The sequence below is a fragment of the Pseudopipra pipra genome, chromosome 7 (genome assembly GCF_036250125.1).
Source record: "Pseudopipra pipra isolate bDixPip1 chromosome 7, bDixPip1.hap1, whole genome shotgun sequence".
Lineage (NCBI taxonomy): Eukaryota > Metazoa > Chordata > Aves > Passeriformes > Pipridae > Pseudopipra > Pseudopipra pipra.
The window spans coordinates 23,665,657-23,683,946 of NC_087555.1; the positions used below are offsets into that span (position 1 = coordinate 23,665,657).

Genomic DNA, 18,290 nt, shown 5'->3' on the forward strand with positions numbered 1-18,290 from the left:
TGGGCTGCTGATCCTTGAGGGAGTTGCTTGTCTTTGGAAAGCCTCCTTGGGTAGTGCAGGGGACTTCCATGAGGACAGTAAGGCTGTGACCCAGACCCTTCATTCAAGCTACAGTGAGTACAGTCACAAACAGTCTCAGGGCTTGGCAGGGGTTACCTTGGCTCTCCTGGACTTGCTACCTGCCTGTTACCCCATGGTTGTCACTGAGATGGTAATTTCTCTGTTGTGCCCCAGTCTTTGCCCTGGATCTCAAGGTATGTTCCCTGTGCAGAGCTAACAAGCCATTGCAATCCCCAGAGTTAGTCCTGAGGGCTCAGATAAGAAAACAATGGCTTCCCCCTTGTCACTGTCACCAGTGCAGGCTACTGCCCTGCAATGGAAGAGTTGTTCTACTTCTACTGTGATCTCTGTTCCCTGGATACTTCTTGCAGTTTTCCCCTGTGCTTGGGAGTCAGTCTGCTCCATTCCTCCCCAAATCTTGTCCTATCCATGCCTGATGCTTGGCAGTGCTGGCTACTCGCAATGGGGGAGAGAGAGAAAGGGCTTGGTCTCCTTTCGCTTGGCAGGGACGTTGGTTTCTGTCCTGGGCAAGTGGAGAGGGATGAACTGGGGGGGAGAAAGGAGGGAGGTCCCTACAACCTCCCTGATGGCAGAGAGGGTAGAGGAGCAGGTGCAGCTGAGTTGAGGTGAAAAGGAACACTGTTCCACCCTCAGTACCTTCTGTTCAAATTGGGGGTGTTACTGTGGGGTGACATCCACCCCAAATCCCCTTCTGAGAAAATCCAGCTCTAGACTGTCCATGTGGCTGATTTCTGCCCTCCTCTCTCCCAGAAAGGCATCTGGAAAAGGGCTGTTGTGTGTCTGTCTGCACATAAGGATTTTGGACCGCCCAGTGAAGCTGTTTGAGGCTAGACTCAGGCAATGGAAGGAGGAAGTTGTTACACACGTGGGAGCTTTGAAGCTCCCTGCAACAGGGTGAGGTGTGTGCAGGGAGATCAGCAGGTTGCATGGGTGTAGGGAAGAGAAGTCCCTGGGGTTACTGAGCAGAGAAAAGAAGGAGGCTGAGGAAGGCCCCGTATGCCCCTGCCTTCCTCCTCTCTGGGCATCTGCTTGCAGCCTCTGTGGGACACAGGATACAGTGGAATGGACCCATCTCAGGGAATAGAGCAGAGCTGAAAATGCTGAAGGGAGAAGAAATACGGGGTAGGAACTCCCTTTAGCCATTATAACATTTAGGCAGGACAATAGCAGCTGTCTTACTTCTCTTCCAGAGAGCAGGACATGCCATTGGGCACCAACAAGAAGAGGCTTGTCTCACTGTGTCAGCAGGACACAAAAAAGTGGGACCCAGAGACACACAGGCACAGACCCTCAATGGCAGAGATCACTGATGCACTCGCATACACTCTGCCTCTCCCTGAAGGCCAGTGTTACGGGGTCTGGGCCAGCTCTGCTCCTGTTCACCCACAGTTCCCAGACCAGCCAAGGCTTTCCTCTCTACCTTTCCCAGGTGCCACTGTCTAAGCTGTGGGCACCTGCTCTGTTGGCATCTTGAAGAGACATGAGTGATAGAGGGTGGTTGGCCCTGTGTGTGTCCAGCTCAGGTCCACTGATCTCCCTGGCTCAGAGCGATGCAATGGGAAATGGCACAGCTGGGCATTGGTGATGATCCCTGGTGCACAGGGTATGGAGGAGCCTGCTAGTAAGCAACTGCCTCTCCTGCCCTTCCAGCCAGGCCTTCTGCCCTCCAAGTGCCTGGGGGCTTCATTGGAACCCAGCAGGGCTTTACCTACATGTGCTGAAGTCTGTCTAGTCTCTCCAGGTCTCCTCCAGCCACTGCAACCACAGACCTGCTTCTCTGCCATAGCGCTCTGGATCAGGATGATGGGCTCAGCACCCTGGGTGGTGAGTCCTTCAGGCTGGGGGACCCCCGAGTGTGAAGGGGCGGGGCTGGACTATGAGGCTGAGGAAGGGGCAGGGTCAGGCCCTGGCATGTGCCCGCTGCTGCGGCCGGGAGCTGAGGAAGCCGAAGGAGGGCGGCCGGGCTGGCGGGGCGGGGGGCCGGAGCCGAGCCAATGGGGAGCTGGGGCAGGTAGAGGGGGCGTTAAAACCCCCCCCCCCCCCCCCGATGCCGGCGAGTGAGCGAGTGCTCGGGAGGCGGAGCGGAGAGGAGGGTTGCCCTCGAGGGCAGCCGCGCTGAGCGCGGCGCGGCGGGGCCCCGCGGGTGGATGCCCGCCGGTGCCGGGGCTGGCCCGGGGCTGGCCGGCCGGGCTGTGCCCTGGCAGGGGAGCGGCGGGGCGCTCGGAAGCTCGACGGCTCCGCACGGGGTAGGGCTATGCACAAGCCCATGGAGAAGTCCCAAAACTTCCGCATCGAGGCGCTCCTGGCCGAAGAGCCGGCGCGGAGCGCCTCCCCGTCGGGGCTGAGCCCCGGGAGCCCCGCGGTGAGCCCTGGCCCCGCCGGGCGCTCCGATACCCCCTCACCGCGGGCGCCCCCGGCCGCCGGGCCGCTCGCCCCGGCCGGCTTCCTTCCCAAGCCTGGCTTGCTGCACCTCTCTGGCCCCGGGCTCGGCGCCCTGCCAGCCCTGTACCCGCCTGCCGTGTATCCACTCCCTACCCTGGGGGGCCAGCACCCCGCTTTCGCCTACTCCGGCATCCCCCACCTGCCGCCGCCCGGCGCGGAGCACCTGAAGGCGGCCGTGGCCGGCTCCTTCCCGCTGGAGCACTGGATCCGAGCCGGGATGGTGGTGCCGAGGCTCTCCGACTTCCACGGTGAGTGACCTGGGGACCGACTCTCCCGTCAGGCGGAACACGGCTCTCGCCCCTTCCAGCCCCCGAGGGTCTCCGCCGACACATCGCGGTGCAGGTCCCTTAGGGAACTGAGGACTGAGGTTTTCCAAACCCGCCCTTTCGAGGCTCCCCGGCCGTTCGGGTCGGGACCGCTATTCGGGGTTCTTTCAGTGCCTAGACCCGCTCCCAGCCCGGCAGGGTTCGGGGTCCCACTGCTGCGGTAACATGACTCGCCAGAGGCTGCGGGGCCCCGGGAAACCCATCCGAAGGGCAAAGTCTTGCCTTATCCCGGCGCAGTGCTCCAGAACAGCCCGGAGGGGCACTGCCCGCGCCGCTACCGGCAGAGCCGAATCGCTCTCAGGCCGAGCAAACCGCGCCGACCCCGCCTGCCAGCCCCGCACGGCCGCCGCGGGCTTGTTGGGCTCCGCCATGGCGGGATGGAAACGAAAATAAAGAAGGGGCAGCCAGAACCTGCACTGGAAAACGAATAAATTCCGCCTGCTGTGGTTGGGAACGAACCCGCGGGCTGCGCTGCCGGATTGGGCCCCCCTGCGGGAACGGGCAGGGGATCCGTGTTCTGCCCGCCGTCGCGCTCGGCTCGTGGGGGTGAGGGGCCGGTGAGTCCATCGGCCGGCAGGAGCCCGGGGGCCCGACAGTGTGCTCGGCTCTAGCCCTGCCCAGGTCCCTCCTGGTGGGTACGACCACCAGCCGCCGTATCCTACATTGCAATGATGGGCCACGGGTGGGAAGGGTCCTGCAGGGCACGGACGGCACAAGGCTTCAGGCTCTTGTCCCGTTGGGGACTGTGACTGGCATCCCTGGCAGTGTGACTTGGACTCTGCCCTGTGCTTGTGGTGATCAGAGCTCTGGTCAGCGCAAAGATAGTCTGTAGACTAAGAGTGGCTGGTTAATAGCCCCCCGGCAGAGTATCCAGATTTATTGGCTGAACGTAGCATCTTAATAACTTGGGAGCCCATTTATAAAATAGTACTAATAAAAAACAAGGCTGGAAAAGTAATTTAATTGATAAACTGGCTGAATGCATAATAGTATAAAAATGGAGAATTAACATGAAAGGTCCCATTTGTTGCTCCTTCTTCAAATTACTCCTGGACAGGTTAAAGGGAAGCAGACTGTTTTCTTCCCCATTCTGTTTCCCTTTCCCTGGACTTTAGGTTACGTACATTTGTGAATCTAGAGGTGTAGAATAAGCTTCTGGTGCTATGGGCTGTGTGTGCTCTTCAAGCATGTCTTTAAGACAAGAAAAAAGAAATCTCTATTTGTTAGGTGGTAAAACACCTTTCTGCTCTTCTGCAGAGGCCATGTTATCCTTGAAAGGTCTGGGTCTGTCGGCGTATCTCAGCATCCCGTGGCTTAATGCAGGGTTATGTTTCACCAGAGTGGGAACACACCACTGCATCTGCTCCTGTGGCCCTGAGTGCAGCTTCTGGCTGGGATAACATAGAGGTATTTGTGCATCAGCCCTACTGCTCTCGAGTACAGGTTCTACTCTACAGCTGGTTATATCTAAAACCTCACCAGAAGGAGAGAAATCCCAAATTATGGGCATGAGAACAGCTTGGGGAGGGAGGTTTTGGGCTGTGCAGAATGCACTAGAACAGAATGTCAATGGATATCATGGGAAGCACTGAAAAGGGCTCCTATGGAAGCTCAGAGGGAGGAAAAGCAATTTCTGACCCAAATATGACTTGACTGGGTTTTGGAGTAACCAAAACAATGTAGACACATGGGGGTGTAACAAGGATGGAGCAAAAGCTGACAAAGCTGTAGATTTTTAAGTCAGAGTGATCACTGCCTCAATCCATATCCTTACTAAAATGTTTTTGCTCACAGTTCTGGGGAGCCCTTTGCAGGAGGGATGCTTTCTCTCCAGAATGTCCTGTTTAGTATTCCGGTGGTTCTTCTGCTGTGCAGGACAGAACCTTATCCATCTTCAGATCCTTGTTTCAGTCCATTGGGAACATCAGGATTCTCAAGTGTGTCCTCAGCCCTTGCTCTTGGCGGACTCACAGAAGCTCTGAAATCTGGTTCCTTTGCCTTGTCCTTGTACTCACCAGTGCTGGCCCCAGCTGCATTTTATGGCTGTGTCTGGCCTCATACTGCCCAGTGTGCTGGCCATGGTGTAGGGACAGAGACAGGAAGGGGCACTTGCCTAGGATGTGCTGCTTCCATGGTCCTTCCTCATCTCTCTGAGAAGGGCGGTGGGCTGGGCTGTAGCCTCACACTGTTGGCACAGGGCTCCTGGGCTGCCTGTAGTTTTATGGGAGTCTCTGTCCCACCACTCAGCCTAGACAGACAGATGGACAGACCTGCCTGGCTGAAGTTTCCAGAAGGACTGAGTACAAGTGTCCACAGTCCTGGTGCCAGTCATGTTTAATGCTCTCATAGCAGTAAGAGATGAATCTGAAAGCTTCCTAGGATCATGAATGTTATGGATCATTCCAGAGGGAGATCACCCTTGTGACTTATTTATAGGGAATTCCAGGACTTTATTCTGGAATAAATTCTTTCTTTAGCTGCATGTGTAGAGAAGTTTTGCAGGCACGGTCTAGTTTGGTCTCCTGGGTACAATTGGGGTGGGGGAAGGAGCAGGATAGCCCATGAACTGAAGCCACAAGCTCTGTGGTTATGCATTGCACACATTCTCCCTGCTCTCACCTGTGTATGGGGAGACAGTCTGAGATGGTATCCTTAGGAACCCGGCCTGGGCTTGGGTGCTGGGATTGCTCAGAGCAGTGCTCCTGGCTGTGAGGCAAGCGGGTGCTGTGCTTCCCTCTCTGGCTCCTGGTGCAGAGCTGCATGCAGTGCCTGGCTGCTTCTGCTGCAATGCGGACTGAGAGGGTAGTGGGAAGGCCTGGGTGCAGGAGCAGGCATGCCCTTGCTGCAGATGTCAGGGATGCTCCCTACCCAGGCTTTGCTGTCCCCAGCCTGGGTCCCTGTCCTGGGGCTTTGAGCACCTCTTGAACTGCACAGAGGTAGCATTTGGCACCGGAGTGCTGTGCCTACCAGTTTTACTGGGAGGTGTGACTCATTTGCCAGTGTGGAAATACAGCACAGCAGTGGGAGCCAAGTGCAGAGACCCACCTCAGCCAAGAGCTGTAGGAGTGAGGAACAGTGACATACAGCTGTAGACACTCAGAGCAAATGATCCCTGCTGGGGACCTGGTGCTTAGATGGCTTTCCTTGCACACAGCTTCCCTGCATCGCCTACTCATGACCTTGATGGCCTGGAGCCCAATTCAGATCCTGCTCATGGTGGCAGAGAGCTTGTTGATGGGTTGTGCTGGGCTAGGAGAGGGGACAGGATAAGTCTTATCAAACGTCTTCAAAAATCAACGCCTTCCAAGGCTCACCAGGTGCACAGTGGTCTGGTGTCAGCAGGAAATACGTGCTGGGAAACAGCTGGCAAGCAGCAATCAAGGTTAAATTGTGGAGCAAGCAAGGGGCTAGTAGAGATAGCAAGTGCCCTTACACATGCTGCCCCACGGATAATGGCCGGAGCTGCTGACAGGCCAGGAGGAGCCTGTGGCGATGGCCCTGACACTGATGAGACCACTTCTCTCCCTTCCAGCTCTGACATCTGGAGAAACACCTCCAAAGCAGTTAGGGTGCTAATTTCCTCTTCTTTATCTGCCAGCACACAAAGTTAAGTGAACTATAGCTAAACAAACCAAATTAAAACCAAGTGAGTTAATATCAACCTAGGATTACTCTTGTTATCAAGTAGACGGAACTGTGTCAAATAAACCAACAATTTTTTATAAGCTTTATCTAATTATCCAGGAGGCAGCTGCCTTGTAGAGCTCCTGGCCTCAGACTCGGAGGGTATTCCCAGCCACAGGCCAAGCAATTTATTTACTGATACTTCAGCCAAATGCCAGGCACCCATCAAGGGGTCTAAGCCCTGCCAGGCTGAAGGGATGTTAAGACAAGCTCTGATCTTGGATACAGTGCTGGAAGAGATGGTTGAGCAGATAGTAAATCCTTTGGCAAGCAAAGGTGTGATGCTGAGGCACTCAGCGGTCTTCTGGTAGAAACTGGATAAGGGGGAGAGCCTTTCCAAAGGGTTATTCTTTCTATGGGATGTTGGTTGTGATGCGGATGGGTTCATAGCTCAGCTGACACTGACTGGAGGAGGTAAGCCCTGTGGGGGATGCTTCCTGTGCATCCCTTGGAAGGATTCTGTCCATGTCAATGTGACAGCCTGCCATAGGACAGGAAGGGACAGGATTCCACAAAGCACACTGGCAGGACAGGCTGGAGCTACCAACAGCCACAGAGCATTGTCTTCTCTTTTCATGGGAAACTGGAACCTACTTCATTCCCTATTTCATTTCAGCCTCCACTTCCTCCTTCTGTCTTTGCTCCTTCCCCAGTGAGAAACTGCAGACCCTCTTCCTCCATACTCTCCCTACACAAAGAAGCCAGAGCCCTTCAGGTAAGCTAACAGCAGAGCTGAGGCCAAAGATGTTGTTCATTCAGGTCCACGACAACCTGCTGCTGTGGGTGGCTGAAGGTCAGCTGTGTTGGTTTGGGTTTGCCCCACCTTGTCTGCAGGCAACAAGTCATAGTGGGGAGCAGTGATGATGGATAATAATACCTGCTGAAGGGTGTACTGTCAGAGGAGGTCACAGGTTAGGTGGCCAGCAACCTGTGCAGGCTGGCCTTTGGACTGGTAGTGGTGGCTTGAACTGTATGACAACACCAGAGAGGGGGTTAAGGTCTGGGTTTTTCTTTTCAGCACTGGAGCAGGAGGCACAGTGGGTTTCCAAGGAGGTCAAGGTCTGTACAATCTTTGTAATGGACACCACTGCACTGAGCCTGAATTGGACACTAAGAAGGAGAAATGGGGACTGGCAGACAGGCCATGCTCCAGCAGTCAGTCCCCTGCATTGGTAGTCATTTGGGTAATATCCCTTTTGGATTTATTTGACTTCTGGGCAAACTTTCTGTTCTTCTTTTCCCTACTGGACCATGCAGTTCTTAGCACCTTACCTGGAGAAGAGTGAGTTGCTTGAGGGGGTGTTGTTAAAGCAAGCTGCCTTCCAGCCTCCTCTGAAGCTGGAAAGACCTGCACTGCTTTTGGGATAGATACTTCTGTGCCTTCACTCCTTCCTACATGTGGTTGTAGTCTGGCCACATACGACCTTGCAAGAGGGTGCACAGAGGAGCCTTTTGGGGTGGTCTGAAGGATTTCTGTGCTCCCTGAGGCCAGGAATCAATGCCCTAAGAGCTGAGCCCTGGGCTCTCTGCTATGGAGTGGGGAGTTTAAACTGGGAATATGATATTTATTCACCCCTGGACCCTTCAGCTCCAAAAAGCATAGGACTCCTGGATTGCTGGATGCTGAGATGTGGGCACACCCTCTTCCCTTCTCTTTCCCCAAAACATCCTTTACAGACCATGCCCAGAAAGAGTAACTGCTCAGAGGGACCCTTGCCTAACCCAGTATAGCCAGCCTGTGCAGTGCAGCCCCTACAATGGGGAGGGACTGGGGCATCAGGTGCTCCAGCCACCCTCCTGTCTCTGTCAGCAAAGGGGGCTTGCTGGGAGCTGGAGTCATTGGGCTGCTGGACACTGCCTGGGACTGCTTTGTGCCTCCCACCAACACAGACTGAATTAATTTCTTCTCTGGTTCTTTCTGATGCACCTCTGCCCTTTCCCTCAATGAGGAGCTGCAAAGCGTGTTGGCTTGGGCTGCCCCATCCCTGCAGATGCTAGTTCCCATAACACCTCCTTTTCCTAGCCAAAGGGACCCTTTGCAGGTCTGTTTGGTCCCATGTCTCCATTGAGGATTTGTGCAGCCAGAGCATCCACAGCCAGCCAGAGCCCAGGCAGCTGCCGAACTCTGCAGAGCTGAGCAGTCTTTCATGTGACATTCGTATTTGTCCTGGAAATCCTTTGAGCCTCTCATTTGATTTTAGCCTTGAATATCTTTTGTATGCAAAATAATGCACTGCATGTGTGAGAGCCATTGGCACAGCCTGTCTCTATTTAATCCCTAGTATAACTTCCCAGTAGCTGCAAAGTGGGTCCCACAGGCTGTCTCTCCTGGCACTGTGGGGCTACAGGCACAGTAGGGGTTGTATCTGTCATGCTCTCACAAGGAGTTTGCACAGCCCCAGTCCAGCCTGTGCTCTGTCTGATTGACCCATACCACCCAGCATCCAGCTACTTGGGATTAAACCTGGATTGTGATCAGTTAATGCCCCTTTCATAAATTCCTGCCTCATGCATCACTGCTGTGTTTTTGAAGGGTTTGGTGGACACCTCAGGAGATGGGCAGGTGGGATCAAAGCTGGAATCTGGGGAAGATAACAAGAATGGTGCCCCATGCCCAGCAAAGCGGGTGAGCTGGAGTGGCCCTTGCCAAGCAGGGGCACAATGAGGCCACAATGCTCTATCATATGCCCCTAGATGCATCAGCAGGGATATGCCAAGGACCTTTCCCATTAGTGGCCCCCCATGCTGCTCCAGCACTTTACTCCTGACTGCAAACCCCTGGGTTTGATTGCCGCTTCAGTGGTGGGAGAAGCAGTAAAAGCTGAACCCCGGGGGGACAATAAAGCCATCGGAGAGGAGATAAGGAGGGATCAAACAGAGCGCAGCAGCCACCCCGTGCTGGACTCTCAAAGGTTTCTTTGTTCCCGCTGCCTCCTGGTTCAGTGCCGCACTGCCTTCAAGGGCTGCGAGTGAGATAGCAGGGCTCTTGGGCAGCCCTGCTGCCGCAGCCCCTGGCAGTTGAGCTGCCACCTGTGCGGCCCAGCAATAAAAAAAGAGGATTAATTTCAGTCACAGGACTGATCCTAGTTGCACACTGAGGCCTGATAACGTATCTCACTGGTTCCTATCAGTCAGGCAATAAAGCCATTATTGGGATGGGAGATGACAGGAGACACCTTCCTCCTCATCCCAGGTTTGCTGAGGGGATGTCCCCCTCTTGCTCTTCTGTCTCCTGACTCCCACTTACTGTCTGCTCCACAGCTGCCCCACAGTCTGGCTTGATGGGGAAGTGCCGCCGGCCCCGCACAGCCTTCACCAGCCAACAGCTCCTGGAGCTGGAGAACCAGTTCAAGCTGAATAAGTACCTGTCCAGGCCCAAGCGTTTTGAGGTGGCCACGTCGCTGATGCTCACCGAGACACAGGTACCTTGGCCCTGGGGAAATGGAGCATAGCACCGTGCAGCTGTATATGATGGAAGTCAATGTCATGGGCAATGCTGATGCCATCAGCCCCGCACCCCAATGCTCCCATCAGTGCCCCTTCCAGGGCATCTCCTGCAGAGACCTGCCTGGTGGGTTCCAGGCTCTTCTCTTTTGAAGGGCACTCCAGAATACTGCTCTTTTTACCCATCACCCCCAACTTGGGTTTCAGAGCCTTCCCATCCCTCAGCATTCTGTGGGAGGGGGCTTTCTGTGGGGCTAAAATGAAAATGTCCCTATGCATGTCCTTGGCCATCCTGTGGAGGCCAGATGGAGGGAATGCAGCAGTCCCCCAGTATTCCTCTCCCCATGACAACTTCAGTCTCTTTGCACAGACTCGCAGCACCACAGAATGCCCCACAGCAGAGAGGCTTTGGGGGGACTCTCCATACAGGGAAGGTGGGGGGGTGGGGACAGAATGGGGCGGGGGACACACTCTCTCCTCTGAGGGCTTTCCCTTTGCAGGTGAAGATCTGGTTCCAGAACCGCCGCATGAAGTGGAAACGGAGTCGCAAAGCCAAGGAGCAGGGGGCTCAGGCAGAGGCTGACAAGCAACGAGGGCTCAGCAAAACCTGCGAGAAGCTGCTGCCCAGCGAGCCTCAGGGACAAGCTGCCGAAAGCCCCAAGTTCATGGGGCACAGCCCTGACTCAGGCTTCCTGCGCTGCAGCACTACCGAGCTGAACTACGGCCCCGATTCCTCCTGCTCAGGGGGCGAGGAAGAGGAAGAGGAGGAGAATGAAATGGGTGCCACCGAGAGGAAGATCGGCTCTGTGTTGTGAAAGACGAATGGAGCCAGCCAGGGAGAGGGGCTGGGCTGTGGTGTGGGGGTTCTCTTTGCTGGCAGACACAGACTGTGCCTGGGTAGAGCAGGGGGTGCAGGGCACCTGCCCCCCTTTAACTTATGTGTATTTGGATCCTATTTAACTCGTAAATATTCCTCTGTGTGTATCTGGAGGAGTCCCCACATCCCTCCTTTATAAAGATGTTATCTGGATGCTTGTGCTTCTCCTTAGGGGATGGGAGGCTCTGCCCCTCTCCTGCTACTCTGCTGTCCTGCCAGGGTCCCTGGGGGAAAGGGTGGGGAGAGCAAACTTGCACAGCTGGCAGCCTGCTGGTACAGGTGGAAGAGAGAGACCATGGACCCTTCTTGGACTGCACTGCCACTTCCTTGCAGATCTGACAGTGCTTGGAGCGACACATCCCTGTGTGGTGGTGCCAGCTGCCCTTCCCCTTGGTGAATGAAAGGCTGTGAAGGAGGATTCCCAGGTTGCCTGCCAGCCTGCCTTGCCTCCTCCTTCACTCCAGGCAGAATTCCTGGTGGGGTCGGCACTTTGCAGAGCAAATTTTATCTGTCCTGTGAAGCAAAGCTCTCAATCCCTTTCTGGGCTCGTTTCATGATGCTCTTGGAATGCTGCTTGATCTGACTGGGCTCAAATCAACCCCTGGTGGTAGGATGACAACCGACACCCTCTACCCCCTCCCTAGAAGCACTAGGGTTAAGCACCGACTCCCCATAACTAAGCAGGCTGCACTTGTTCTCAGAGGATGCTGGAGGGTCCTGGCAGACACTATAGACCTCCTATGCCTTCTGCACACTTAATTGGGTCTCTCCTTAGGGTGCTGAGGTAGCCGTGAAGGCAGGGGAGCAGCCTGAGGGGCAGCCTTACTTCACCACCCTGGTGCACGTAGTGCTGCAGGAGCGTGGCAAACTGGACTGGGCTGTCTCGTTCCTGGACAGACCATGATGTCTCTCCTGTCCCACATCCTGCTGTCCTCTCCTCTCTTCTTCCTGTCCCTACCTAGGGGTGGCAGGGATGGCTGCTTGCTCTGGGACCTGCGGTGGGGGTGGGAATTGCCGAGGGGCAACATTTTCCGTGGAATCCCGGGTCACCTTTGGCAGACAGTCAGTGATGGATGGGACAGGTAAGCATTGGTGCACCGCTGTCACACCTCGCAGGGCTGGGAAAAGCCTGGCAGCAGCTGGGGAGCAGTACCCTGGGCAGAGGGACAGATACGATGCTTTTGAAACAGAAGGATGGACCAGGGAAGCAGATGATGGGAGAGAGAAGTACGGACACGGATGGATGGATGGATGGATGGACGGACCTGTGTGGGGAGACAGTGACCCGCAGTGGCTGCTGGCAGCTCAGCAGCTTCCCCCTGGATGCATGACATCCTCGGTGCCCAGATCTCCTGTCCTCAAGCAATCCATCATAGGGCACGGTAGGGCCCCACTGCTCACGCGGAAGGTGCCCAGACCCTCGGCGCTGCCCGGTGGGAAGCTCTGGTTCTGAGGAGGCTGCAGCACTTGCTCCAAGGGGGCAGATATGAGCCAGGGTAGGAGCCAGGTGCCAGGAGTCTGTATTGGTTGGTTTAACATGGAGCAGGAGAGGAAATAATGTGGGGAACGAGGAAAAAAAGGGCAGGAAAGGAGAAGGGGAGAGGGAAGTATGAAAGGATGATACCCGATTCCCTTCCATTGCCCTGTGAGGACAGCAGACCAGGAGAGACCCATTGCCCAAGGGTAGCTGTGCCCAATACCAGCAGGCATGTAGGACTGGGCACAGAGATGCTGGGAGATTCCAGCCCATGGCTGCAGGAGCCTCAGGGCCAAAGACATCTACCACCTAATGTGCAACCTGGTCCTTGTTCAGTGGGTGACCAGAGAGGACCACGGGATGGAGCTGGGCACACAGGTGCAGTGGTGACAGGGGTGGTAGAGGCATACAAGAAAAGGCAAGAAGGAAAGCAACAAAAAATGAAGTGCCAGGAAGGAGGAGGGGAGCTGAAGGCATGTCACAGACTTAAAACGTTCACCTTGATGGGCTATGACAGGTTTAATTTCCAGAGTACAATCATTAAAGTGATGGATGGGAAGCGTTCATCTCGTGCCTGGCACACTCACGCCTTCTGTGGCTGCAGGAGGGTTTGTTTTGTTGCTGTTATTTATGAGGTTTCTTCTGCAGGAGCCAGGCACTCATCAGTGCTGGGGGGACAGAGGAGGGGACACGATTGATGCAGGAGGAGTTGGGGTGCTGATTTATGGCTGCTTAGCTGGATGACTCATGTTGTAAACACCGACAAATGCCATTAAAGCTCCTCCTGCCTCTGTCCTGGCACCCTCTCTGTGCTGCGGGATGTGGCCAGCCCTGCTCTACACCATACTGCTGCCTGTGCACCCTGGAGGGTGTCCTCCCCATCGGGAAAACGAGGGTCCCACCTCCTTGAGGGTCATCCAGGGCACTGGGAAGATGTAGGACTGTCCTGTTTTGGTGGTGCTGCCCCATGGGAATAATACCCGGGATACCTGATAGGGCTGTGCAGCCAGGGCTTCCTAACCTGTTTGCTCATCTCGGCCCCACAACTTCTTGTGACAATGATTACAACTTGTTACTTGTGTCACCAATGCTTTAAGGAACTCAGGGTGTCCTGGCCCCATTAAGGTGCCACCCCATCCCTATGGCAGCACTCTCCAGCCTGTTGCACACCATGCCCCCTTGCCCACAGTCTCCTCATCCACCCATCCCGCACACCCACGTACTTCAGAGCCCCCCCTTTGCTGGCTCAGCTTTGCACTGTCTCCCTCCCCTGCACCCCTCCTGGGAGAGAGCCCCGGGCTCTCTCTCACACTCCTGCAACGCCTGCACCCCTCCGTCTGCTACTCGCCTCTCTCCATCTCCCTGTCCCTGGACTCCCCATCTTCCCCTGCTCCCCATCTCCCCGCTGGACCCCCGAGAACTTCTGACCTGCCCCCTCGCCCCCTCCATCTGCCCCCGATCCCCCGCTGCTCCCGCCCTCTCTCTCTGCCCCGCTCTCCGCGTCCCTCCGCCGCCCCCTGGCGGCCACCGCAACCCGCGCGGATTGACCTGAGGCGGCCGCCGTCGTCGCTCCGTGAGCGTCCTGTCTCCATGGCAACGCGGGCCTGCTCACATGGCGCTGAGCGGCCGGGACTGGCCCGGGACGGTGCCCGAGGCACCCCGACCTCCCGGTGCTTCAGGGGGCCGGGTAGGGCTCAGGGGAGTCGGGCTGGCCGTGCGGGCCCCGGGGGGCAGCGGTGACTCGCGGCCTGGGCTCCGCTCCCCGGGCTCCGCTCCCCCCTCCGGGGCAAGGCGGGGTGATAAAGGAGCGGGCGGTGCCCTGGGGAACCGGGCAGACGGTCGCTGTGGGGAACACGGCCCTGCCATAGTCATCCATACGGGGTTTTAGTGAGCCAGGCCAGGCTACAAAGAAGGGCTTTGATATACTGGGCTCTGTGGGGCGATAGTGGGCAGGGCTGGGCTGGGCTGGGTTCGGTTCGGCTGGGCTCGGCTCTGCTCTGCTCTGCTCTCCCCTCCCCGAGGAGAGCCCTGCCGCAGGGGCTAGGCTGTGAGTCATGACCACTAGGTCATGGGGACGACGTGGTTTCTGGAGAGGGCTGCACTCACCTGACAAAATGGGGACACAAAGGGGCACGTTGCAGCAGCCCCTACAGGGAAGAGGCTCAGTGACACCCTGAGCCAGAGGAGGGGGCTTTGGGTCTCTGGGAGCGCCCAGTTCTTGGCAAAAAAGGCTCTCTGGGTGCAGAAGCAGCATACGTGAGGACTTTTTCCTCTTGTTTCTCAGATGCTTGCTCAGCAGCATGGCAAGCCCCAGAACTCTGACTCTTTTCTGAAGTTCTGTGGCTATGACAGGAAGGTGAACGGAGGATTAAAGGGTGCTTATTGTCGTGGGTGGATTGTCTGGCAGGCAGGGAGAGGAGAGAAGCAGAAAAACGTTTAGACTTTGCTTCCCTCGTTCATCACCCCGTTTAGTATCTGCTGTTTGGGCTGTGGCCAGGAGGTGTCTCCTCCGGACTCCTGAACCAGGTCTTTTGGTGACTCCTGGAGTTTTGCCGAAGGGTGGCTCCTTTCGTCCTTATCCAGTCAGAAACCTTTAGCATAGAGAAACAGCCGTTTGAGTGATTTCTCCTCCCTTCCCAACTACTATTCCCTAAGGTGTCTGTAAGACAGGCAAAGAAGAAGAAATGCATATTCTGGGGCATTGAGGTGGCTGAAACACTCATTTGGCATGGCTGGGAACTTGGACAAGAGATGATCAGACACCTGACCTTGAAAAATGTTCATGAGAAAACCCAGAAGCTGAGCTACAGGTGCGTGGGAAGTTTGTTTGTCCTTTGTACTCCTCATGCTCTCGCTTCATCTTCATCCCTCCTGCTGTATCAGTAACATCAGCAGTTTTTCTCACTCACCTTCCCCCTCTCCCCTCGAGTGCTGTGCTGGAGACAGTGTGTGCACACTTATGTAGCAGGACAGAAACCTGCTAATTCAGAAACACAGCCCTTGTTCCTGGCAGAAGTGTGTTAAATGAAATGCCTTTTTTTAAATTCTGTTTTGCTGATACTTCTGTCTGTGAGGCATTTCCAGTCTAGTGAGATTTTAATTGTGGATGTATGCCAGCCAGTTACTAGTGTGTCCTAAAACCATTGCTCCCGGGAGTCCCACTGGATATTGAGCCACTCCAGCACACCCTATGACCCTCCCTGCTCTGAAACTCAAATGTGTCTGCCCAATGTGTTTTGCTCATACTGCATGGCCTGAAAACATAAAATACTGTTCAAGGATAGGGTAGGTACTTAGAGCTGGGAATGGGTTTTCAGGACACCTGGGTTCTGTCCCTCTTTCTGCTACTGTGCTACCAAGGTACCCTTGGGGTCAGGTGTATAAGGTGCTTCTAAACTGTGGGGTCTGGAGGTTTTGTTTATTTGTTCTCTTTTCTGCTATCTAACTGAAGAACAGCTGTATGCCCTCACACAAAATCTCTTGTTTTGGTGTTGTTATCTAGGTGTCCTCCCACGCCATTCTTCTTCACTGTTTTTCCGCAGCCGATTACTCTCAGCCCTGGAATGTCCATAACTCTGCCCATCGTTTTCCGGCCCAGTGAAAAGGTAAAGCACTAATGTCATAACTGCTCCCAGTGCTCAGGCTGCCTTCTGGGCGAGCAGTGGGCCTCTGCCTCTCGTGTTCTTTCTGATTTTTCACTTGAATGAATCAGTCCTTGGGGAACATTCTAACATAGGAAGAGTGGCCAGAGTGACCTTCCTGCTCTCTGCACATCTTCATCACCGGAGGGAGCCCTAATCTTGACTTATCTACAGAGTTTGCCCATGGTTATGAGAGGGATCCTCACAAAAAGTATTCCCAGTTTTTTTTTTACTTCTGGCCATGAGATCAATAAGATGAAGTGCTTGAACTGGCCACACCTGGTTTGATACCAGGGAACCTCGGCTGTATGGTTTTAGTGCAGAACCTTGGGTTGAAGGACTCTTTGCTTTACTACAGGAGACCCAAAGCCCCTACAATAAAGGGCTACTGGTTTTCCATAAGGGACATGTCAAAGGCCTCCTTTTTTCTGGATGGGGATGGGTTTCTTTATGCTTTATTTTTAACAGCAATGATTCTTTTTACCCAGTCTCTTTTCTTGCTTTTCAACTTGTTTGTAGTATCTGTCTTGTCTCTGAGTGTTGATCTCTGGCTCTTGTCAACAGCTGTATGTCTTTGATGTGGATCTCTGTCCTAGCCATACAGCATTATTATTGGACAGATTCCAAGTACCCTGCTCTCAGTATCATGAGTTTTTGATGACTGTTCAGTGTCCCCTTTATGAAATAAGCTGTTGGCCTTGTTCCATTTTCAGTGGATAGTTTGTCTGCAGCACATCAGTCGCTAAAGCAGGAGGCTGCCTTTCTTAGAGTGAGCAAGGACTGTGTGTGCTGCAGTGCCCAAGGTCGCTCCTTACCTGGATAGGTGGTACTCAGGAGGGGTGACAAATGGGAAGCATGGAAAACATGTATCTTGCTATTCCTTCTATCTTAGCTGCTTAGCAGATGTCCTGGGGCTATTTGTACACAGTGCTGTCAACACTGCATCTTTAAGTTGTGCGTTATCTGCTTGGGATTCCAGCTGACAAAGCATTTAATCAAAGACTAATATTTCTGTGCTTGTGGAGCTCAAAGAAAGGTTGTACATGCTTCAGTTCAGCTGAATTGGGATCTTAAAAATACTGAGAGAAATTCATCTGCATTGAAACAAATCAGGTGAAACAAATGTGGCCTTCAACTGCTCTTCCTGAGAGTGTTTTTGTGCTCCCTGACAGAGTTAGGAGTATGCCTGAGTACCTTCCACGCTGCCTGCCTTTTCCAAATGATTCATATGCTCTGTCCTGCACAGAGGCCTCCGCTGGTGTCTCTGTTGCTGACATTTTTTCCCTAACACCTGCAGAGGTGAAGGTGGTGGGTATTCATGGGTGGAGCTGCAGTACCTGCAAGGTGGAGTCCTTCTAACTGCTGTCTCCTCTTGCTTTTCTGTGCAGAGGGAGTATGAAGACAGCATCTGCTTTGTGAAAGCTGAGGGTGAGTTCTCTGTTACCCTGCGTGCTGTGCTTCCACGCCTCCGTCTGTCCTTCCCAGCTGCTCTCCAGTTGCCTGTCTGTGCTGTCCACAGTGTCACAGAGACGACATTCCCTGTGCGCAATGTTGGGTGAGTGAGATGTGACTGAGCAGATACTCCTTCTCTTTTGCCAGGTATTTTGCTACCCTCTTGGACTATCCGTTAAATGCAGCTCGTTCCAGTTGTTGTTAGATCTGCTAGCTGCCTTAACAGGCAGCAAAACTCTGCTTCCCCTGAGGTCCTGGCAGAAAAACCAGCAGAATGGTAGTACAGGTTACTCTGGGCTCATCTGGGCATCTCATATCCATCTGTTTCCAGCATATGCCGAGAACCATTTGTGCCCAGGAACTAGGTGGGGACCAGCACAGTGTCCCACTGAGAACATCCCACATTCAAAGGAGAGGCCTGGGCTTCCAGTTAATTAAAGGCAGCCTTCCCAGCATGAGCAGGGAGAGATGAGCAACCAGCTGGAAACATTTTAGTCATTTAGGAGCAAAGATGCTCCCAGTTATCGAGGAGTCTTAGTAAGGGAAGGACAGTAAATGAAGCAGTACTATAGAAAGGAATGTAGTGAAGTTCCCAGGCAAGGAGGGGTGTACAGCCATTTCAAGTGATTCATTCTCCACTTAGAGAAATAATTTGTACCGACTGAGAGGTCCAGGGTGTTGGAGGATGTGAATGGTAACTAACACACAGTTTGGAATCAATAAAATAGAAAAAGCTGATGGCATATCATGTTCTTTGCGGAAGTCAAACAAGCAAAGGGAGTTCTGGAGAGCTGAATGAGGTATTAGGGGAATAGCTCAATCCTTTCTTCCCACCTGGGTGTATAACAGAGGAACAAATGTTCATT

At 54.3% G+C, this 18,290-nt stretch overlaps 2 protein-coding genes across 8 annotated transcripts in view; both read left to right on the plus strand.

Moving 5' to 3' along the window:
- Positions 1-716: 716 nt before the first annotated feature.
- LOC135417280 (motor neuron and pancreas homeobox protein 1-like) lies at positions 717-11,007 on the plus strand. Its single transcript, XM_064661164.1, has 3 exons — positions 717-2,771; positions 9,795-9,955; positions 10,478-11,007. The coding sequence occupies exons 1-3, from the start codon at positions 2,336-2,338 to the stop codon at positions 10,790-10,792; spliced, it is 912 nt and encodes a 303-aa protein (XP_064517234.1). The 5' UTR covers positions 717-2,335; the 3' UTR covers positions 10,793-11,007.
- A 2,885-nt stretch (positions 11,008-13,892) lies between these two features.
- CFAP65 (cilia and flagella associated protein 65) overlaps positions 13,893-18,290 on the plus strand; it is a 32,407-nt gene continuing 28,009 nt past the window's right edge. For 5 of the 7 annotated variants that reach the window (XR_010431984.1, XR_010431985.1, XM_064661171.1 and 2 more), the window contains exons 1-4: positions 13,893-14,018; positions 14,987-15,141; positions 15,834-15,936; positions 17,361-17,527. Coding sequence is in view for 5 of the 7 variants with exons in the window: in XM_064661171.1 (XP_064517241.1) it covers positions 13,944-14,018; positions 14,987-15,141; positions 15,834-15,936; positions 17,361-17,527 (500 nt within the window). In the remaining 2 variants the exon portion in view is untranslated. Of the gene's footprint in view, positions 14,019-14,600; positions 14,688-14,986; positions 15,142-15,833; positions 15,937-17,360; positions 17,528-18,290 lie in introns of those variants that run through there. The other 2 variants (XM_064661174.1, XM_064661175.1) reach the window with 2 other exon arrangements.